Raw genomic sequence first — 6,000 nt, 5'->3', positions numbered from 1 at the left:
TCCTCTGCCGATTCTTGGCTCTATCCCGCTTCCACTCCCTTAGCCAAAGTCCCAGCCAACAACAGTTGGTGGCAGCAACAGCAACAGCAACAGCAATAGCAATTGTAACAGTTACAAGCGGTAAGCGGGAAAAGGACAAAAAAAAAGAAGAAAAAACGCCCGCCAAACTTTAACAGCATACCAATTAGTAGGGAAACGCGTGCTGCAGTGAAGAAAACCAGTAGTAGATAGTAGTTGCAAGGGATGGGGGCGTCAGAGGACTCCTAACTGTGCGTCTTCTTGACCCTTACAACATGAACAGGACACGATAGAGCGGCGACTGCAACAGCCGCCAACTGCTGCCAAAGGTGAAAAACCAGAGTTGGTAACACGAACACATTGAAGGGCTACCGAGAGTCACCACCACTGTTACTACTACCACCAAAGAGTCAACACCAATACACAGAGGGCCCGTTTTGATTCGGCTTGCTGCCACAATACACTCACACACACACACACACGGGAGGAAAACAAGAGAGCTCGATTTGTACCTTTTATTTTCGGGCCTGGCCAAGTCGCTTCACCGTTGGCTCAATTTAGAACCGAGCCATCGACCAAAGATTCAGTCAGGTGCGAAGCACCGAGCGATACGGACGTGTTCGTCTCCAGTTAGTCAAGAATACCGCACATGAGAGTTACCCAACCAAGATCCGTTCGAATCGAAGATCAATCCGCTAAGAAAGTGAGATTTGTGCAGTGAAAAGTACTGAGAAAAATCACCCAAAGACTGTAAAACAAATAAGAAAAAAACCAAGAAAATTCAAACAAGTGACCAGTCACAAAGTTAAGATCTAAAATCAAAAATGAATCACTTATCGCCGCCGCCATCACCGCACTCCCAGCAGCCAAGTCCAGCGGGATTGGGCTGCCATGGAGCAGCTCTAGACAAGCAGTGGATGCAGCGGGCATCCGCCTTCAACACTGTGATAGCCTCCGCCGCGGCACAGAAACTCAATGGAAGAGGTGAGTTTCTGATCCATTTGGATTGCCAGAAAAGTACGGAGAAGATTCGTGTAAAGTTTAGGTTATCAGACTTATCTCTCATCTGAGTTAAAGTTTCTTGAAGAATCTGAAAAAAATTTGGACAATAAGAACCAAATCCCTATCCGCAGTCTAAAGATACTTTTCTCCCTTCCTAACTCTTGAACCCAACTAATCAGGTTTCTTAATAAATCTCCTTCCCATAGATTTACCCTTTTGGTCCAACCCACTGCTCTACTCGAGTGCCCTTCTGTGGCCCCAATTCCTGTTGTCCTCGGCAACAGCTTTGGGTACCCCGCTGACCCCCATGACCCCAAAATCACCAGCCTCTGTGGTTCTGGGACAGCGAGATCGTGACTTTGCCCTAACACCCGAAAAGGAGCATGAACTGCAGATGAACAATAACAATGTGGTGGATAAGCATGAGGATCAGGAGCAGGACGAAGATATGCCCTTAAATCTGAGCACCAAGGAACGCATCACCTCGAATCTTTCCAATCAGGATCAGTATCACAGCAGCAGCAACAACAGCAGCCGCAGCAGCTCCAGCAGTGATGCTGAGTCAATGCATCCGATGACCTCTCTAAATGTGACACCGCCTCCTTTAAGGGCAGTGAATCTGAAGAGTTCGGGAACACCACATCAACAACGCCAGAGATCGCAGGGTAATATCATCTGGTCACCGGCTTCGATGTGCGAGAGATCAGCGAGAAGGGATCAGTATGGCTTGAAAATGGAGGAGCAGGCCTGTGATGAAGAGAACCAGGTGGATCCCATTGTGCGAAAGTTCAAGTACGAACGAAGAACAGCTTCCATATCATCGCTACAGTCACCGATCTCTTCGCTCTCCGCTCCAGCCTCGAACTCCGCCCAGGATCTGGAATTCGAGGTGGCCCAGCAGCAATTGTATGCCCATCGTAGCGCCTTCATGGCCGGATTAACGGGCAACAATCTGGAGCTACTTACCCAGCATTTGAAGCAGAAAAGTGAGCAGCCACAGCAGCATCGCATCAAGGACGAGCAGCAGGATAACCGCTCGGCAGCAGCTCTCATGAATTTGGTGGCAGCCGCCGAATTTGGCTATATGCGTAATCAACACCAACAGCCGCAACAGCAGCAGCAGCAGCAACAGTTGCATCACCAGCAGCAGCAGCACCAACATCATCAGCATCAGCAGCAACATCCTGACTCGACGGCCACAGATGTTGCGCGTCGTTCATCCTCCTCATCCTCTTACCAGGGCGAAAACGAAGAGAAGCGCAGCGGCAGGAATTTCCAGGTAAGCACTCTCAAAACAGGATATGGTCAGGGGGATATATATATATATATATATATATAAGAAAAAGGAAATCGAGGGCAAATCTCTTGAAAATCTCTGAACTCTGACTCCACTCTAATGGGTTTATCACGTGTCCATCCAAGACTATGATCTATATAGAACCAAAACTCAAACCCACTTCGAAAGTTTAATACTTTCATTGCATAAGGTTGCGTGTTCTTAGCAATTCCCTTGTGTTAATTGTTTCATATTTTGTCCTCGAAGGGTTTTAATTGTCACCGAGCCGAAAACCCGCTTACCCCTCTTACCCCCCTCTACACTCTTGCCACTTTCAATTTGGAAAAGTGGCACAACAAATAGTGTAATAAAATTGGTAATACAAACCAAACCGATGGAGAGAGCTCTATGGAAATTCAATTAAGTCCCATCGAAATCACGCAATTAGTTAATCAAATAATTTTGATTAGCGATAGTTGGGGTTGGGGGGACTTGGGGTAAGGGTTGACCCACGAAGATTTATGTACAAATTACAATCATAATTGTCATTTCGATATTGGATTGCCCGCCCGCGTAGAGGGCCTAAGAGGAGGGCACACGACCCTGAGGAATTTGAGACGACTTACCCTTATACCTTATGCCTACCCCCGATGTCATATTGCGTTTATATCCATCAACACCAGCCGCGAGTTCACTTTTTTTTGTTTTGTTTTTTTTTTGTTCCCTTTTTTTTCACACATTTAAGGGTCAGTGAAATGCGATAGGTTTACGGGCTTCAGGACTTGGCCAGGCCATATGGCCAAAAGACAGTTGCCTCAGAGTCTTTGGCGCAGGCGCAGGCGCTGTTTATGTATAAATTCGAATATATATCTCTTTTTTTTTTCTGTAATTCGTGCTTTACATCTGTTCACCATAGGAGGCCCACCCGGCTGACTCAGACTTTGGGGTTTCTCCTTAGCTCTTTTTACTTTACTTAACTTTTTTTTCGAGCTTTGCCAACTTCCGTTCCGTTGTCAGAGCTAAGCAAATTGACTTTGTGGCTCAGGCAGTCGAACGCAGCTTAACAATAGAGCAACTAATTGGGTCTGAGTCTAGCCAATGTGGATATGGTCCACTCGAATGCAATGCGCAAATAGAAAATCCCAAAAACAAGCCACTAAAAATAAATAACAAAAAAAAATCAATAAAAAAACTGAAAGAAATTTTTAAAAACCGACACTTGTGTCAATTTACAATTACGCGTGGTTTTTTTTTCGAAAAATTGTCTCACATTTTTTTAAAGCATATTCTGTGTTGTTGTTTTTTGTGTTTAATAAATGTCACCCACGTAGGCCGACGATTTGAGTTGTGTTATGTCAATGTTTGGCTACTTGCATGTTGCTGCAACTGGCAAACTGTTCAAACATTTAATCTGACAACCGAAGATGTTACAGCCAGTGGAACCGTCCAATCCCCGATCGATCTCCGACTCCGCCCCAGCTGTGTTTGGCCCACAAATATACATATATATATCTATGTATATATATAAGCTACCACCACTAGAAAGTATTTCACTTGAGATTTAGCATTGGAACGAGACGAAAGCCTGTTTACATAGCTGTTTCTACTCTGAGTGTCTTATGTGGGCTAACCAAGTTGGTCTTTGGGTTTTCCCTTTTGGCCCAAAGCTTGTCGTCACCTGTCTAACAAATATTTGATCACTCACAAATCTAGTTTAATTCATGTTACCACTGCGAATTTGGCTCAGAGGCACACAAAAGGTGGATTTCTATATATATACATATAGAGAGTCTTTTAATTCTTTTCAGATTTTTTGATTATTTGGTTTTTTGGGGATACACACAGGCTGTTCAAATATGGGGCATTCTGGGTTCTTAACAAATCGTGACTCGTTCTGTTTGAATTTGGTTTTAATGTTGATTTTTGTTGTCTATTTTTTTTTTCCAGTGCAAACAATGTGGCAAGAGCTTCAAGCGTTCATCCACCCTGTCCACGCATCTGCTTATCCATAGCGATACCCGGCCATATCCCTGCCAATATTGTGGCAAAAGGTTCCACCAGAAGTCGGACATGAAGAAGCACACGTACATACATACCGGTAAGTTGAATTCCCTGGAAATCAAAGCCATCCTTTGGGGACTAAGCAAATGTGTCAGAAAGTAATGTAAACAGAACCACCCTTCCTGAGGGTGTAGATTTTTATCACCTTTCAATTTGTCTAATTGCTGTAAAGCTGACCACCACAATTAATAAACTTTGAACTGGCATTTAACTAATTGTTATTTATCGATTTCCCTGCGTTTTTCCAGGCGAGAAACCCCACAAGTGCACCGTTTGCCTCAAGGCCTTCAGTCAGAGCTCCAACCTGATCACGCACATGAGGAAGCACACGGGCTACAAGCCCTTCGGTTGTCTGCTCTGCGATCAATCCTTCCAGCGAAAGGTTGATCTACGCCGTCATCGGGAGAGTCGTCATGAAGAAGCGCCACCTATGGAGGATATGAAACCACTGAAGATGGAGGTGAGCAGCAGCAGTTGCTGACCAAGGCTAGGACATCCCAGATCGAGGAGATCCCAGTATTAGCTAAGCAGGATCGCAGGAGACACACTCTAAGAACCAGCCGAAGGAGCAGATCACAGTTGGCCCTAAGTCTAAGTCGTTGCTATGAAGCCAAAGTTTGTTTTGTTTAGGCCTTCGCAAAGATTTATAAGTTAGTTAAAAAGTTAGATTGTTAGCTAAGATACTGCCTGTATATATAGTTATCCAAAACAAGACTCTTCTTATAGCTGTTAAAACGTAGCTGTAATAACTAATTTAATTTATTGCATTAACCCTTAACGATTTGGTTTAAACTTAACCCAAAATTGGCAGCTAAACGTACCAAAGAACAACCTCAAAACAAATTAAATCACCCCCCCAACCACTTGGCGACCACTTGTCTAAATTTAGTTTTTATATTTATTTATTTAAGTTTATCGATGGCATCCCACACATTTATTTATACGATTTATGCGAATTTTTAGTTTATTCTTAATTTATAATTTAACCAATGACTTTTATTGTAATTATATTTATTAGAATTCTATATGATTTTTTGGAAAATAAAGTTGAAAGCTAAAAGAGAACAAACTTATGAGATTTTGTTGGTAATATCTATTAAAAGATGGGAAAATATTAAATACTAAATGGATGCTCATCGATTGATAAGCAGTTTTTAAAAGAGGTACCAAGTTAATTAACCATGTTGAGCAACTAAGATTTTTTAATTACTGTAGAATAAATAAGCCAGGGAAGTTCTATTTCTAAATTTTTATTTCGAGTTCAAATCAAAACCAAATCAACTTCGCAACAAAACCACGCCGAATGCAAGAAGTACAGCTTCGAGGTAAAGCAGTTCTACAAAAGCTTCCAAAAGCGCATGCGCTACAAACTAACCGTAAAGCGCATGCGAAACTGAGATAATCAAAACAAACTAGAAACTGCTGACAAACCCGCCGCTGCTTATCCGTCTTTGTCTTTAGCTGCTTGGCCCAACTAACAGTAAAGCGCATGCGAAACTGAGATAATCAAAACAAACTAGAAACTGCTGACAAACCCGTCGCTGCTTATCCGTCTTTGTCTTTGGCTTCTTGGCCCAACTAACAGTAAAGCGCATGCGAAACTGAGATAATCAAAACAAACTAGAAACTGCTGATTAACCCTC

General features: G+C 43.0%; 1 protein-coding gene across 1 annotated transcript; it reads left to right on the top strand.

The window, feature by feature from the left end:
- The first annotated feature begins 601 nt into the window (after positions 1-601).
- Positions 602-5,281, top strand: LOC108113842 (zinc finger protein sens). The gene is made up of 4 exons (XM_017224552.2): positions 602-1,002; positions 1,227-2,299; positions 4,244-4,394; positions 4,606-5,281. The coding sequence occupies exons 1-4, from the start codon at positions 843-845 to the stop codon at positions 4,836-4,838; spliced, it is 1,617 nt and encodes a 538-aa protein (XP_017080041.2). The 5' UTR covers positions 602-842; the 3' UTR covers positions 4,839-5,281.
- The last annotated feature ends 719 nt before the right edge of the window (positions 5,282-6,000 follow it).

Source organism: Drosophila eugracilis, unplaced genomic scaffold (assembly GCF_018153835.1).
Source record: "Drosophila eugracilis isolate 14026-0451.02 unplaced genomic scaffold, ASM1815383v1 contig_2154, whole genome shotgun sequence".
NCBI lineage: Eukaryota > Metazoa > Arthropoda > Insecta > Diptera > Drosophilidae > Drosophila > Drosophila eugracilis.
Note: the sequence above shows the minus strand (reverse complement) of the source record. Positions and strands in the feature narration are given on the sequence as shown.

What these genes read in the sequence shown, in the direction of transcription:
- LOC108113842 (XM_017224552.2), top strand. Translation starts at nt 843, where the DNA reads ATGAATCACTTATCGCCGCCGCCATCACCGCACTCCCAGCAGCCAAGT. An exon ending in ACAGAAACTCAATGGAAGAG is followed by an intron (nt 1,003 to 1,226) that starts GTGAGTTTCTGA and finishes TCCTTCCCATAG; the next exon opens with ATTTACCCTTTTGGTCCAAC. An exon ending in GCACACGTACATACATACCG is followed by an intron (nt 4,395 to 4,605) that starts GTAAGTTGAATT and finishes GCGTTTTTCCAG; the next exon opens with GCGAGAAACCCCACAAGTGC.